Raw genomic sequence first — 625 nt, 5'->3', positions numbered from 1 at the left:
TTTTGGGGTCACCAAGGGAGTCTCTGGAGTCACCAGGGGTCTCTGGGGTCTCTTGGGGGGCTGTGGGATCACTGGGGGAGCTGTGGGGTCACCGGGGCTGTCTGTGGGGTCTCTAGGGGTCTGTGGGGTCCTTGGGGGACTTTGGGGGCTCTGTGGTGTCCGTGGAGTCACCGGGAGGGCTGGAGGTTCTCAGGGGGGTCTCCCCAAGGGGGGCAGAGCCCTGGGGGGTGTTTCGGGGTACCAGGGTGTGTTTAGGGGTGCCAGGAGGGGTTCTGGGGTGCCAGGGGGTCTCTCACCGTGCCATGCCCGCAGTGCCAGGCTGTGATGGTGATGGTGGCCAGGGGTGCCTCTGGGGGGTGCCAGGGGGTCTCTGGGGTGCCAGGCTGTGTTTAGGGGTGCCGTGGGGGTCTCTGGGGGGTGCCAGGGGGCTCTGGGCGGTGCCAGGGGGTCTCTGGGGTGCCAGGCTGTGTTTAGGGGTGCCGTGGGGGTCTCTGAGGGGTGCCGGGGGGCTCTGACCGTCCGTGCCCGCAGCGCCAGGCGGGGGACGTGGTGACGGTGGCGTCGCGGTTCAAGCAGCGCTACGAGTGCCGCCTGCCCCCCGCGGCCGTGGGACCCCCCCCGGGCC

General features: G+C 70.4%; 1 protein-coding gene across 1 annotated transcript in view; it reads left to right on the top strand.

Moving 5' to 3' along the window:
- Window positions 1-625, top strand: part of OS9 (OS9 endoplasmic reticulum lectin) — a 7386-nt gene that overhangs the window by 1740 nt on the left and 5021 nt on the right. The window contains exon 2 of the mRNA XM_041401241.1: window positions 532-622. Coding sequence (XP_041257175.1) covers window positions 532-622 — 91 coding nt within the window. The remainder of the gene's footprint in view (window positions 1-531; window positions 623-625) is intronic.

Source organism: Onychostruthus taczanowskii, unplaced genomic scaffold (genome assembly GCF_017590055.1).
Source record: "Onychostruthus taczanowskii isolate IOZ18803 unplaced genomic scaffold, ASM1759005v1 scaffold188, whole genome shotgun sequence".
In the NCBI taxonomy this organism is placed as follows: domain Eukaryota; kingdom Metazoa; phylum Chordata; class Aves; order Passeriformes; family Passeridae; genus Onychostruthus; species Onychostruthus taczanowskii.
Note: the sequence above shows the minus strand (reverse complement) of the source record. Positions and strands in the feature narration are given on the sequence as shown.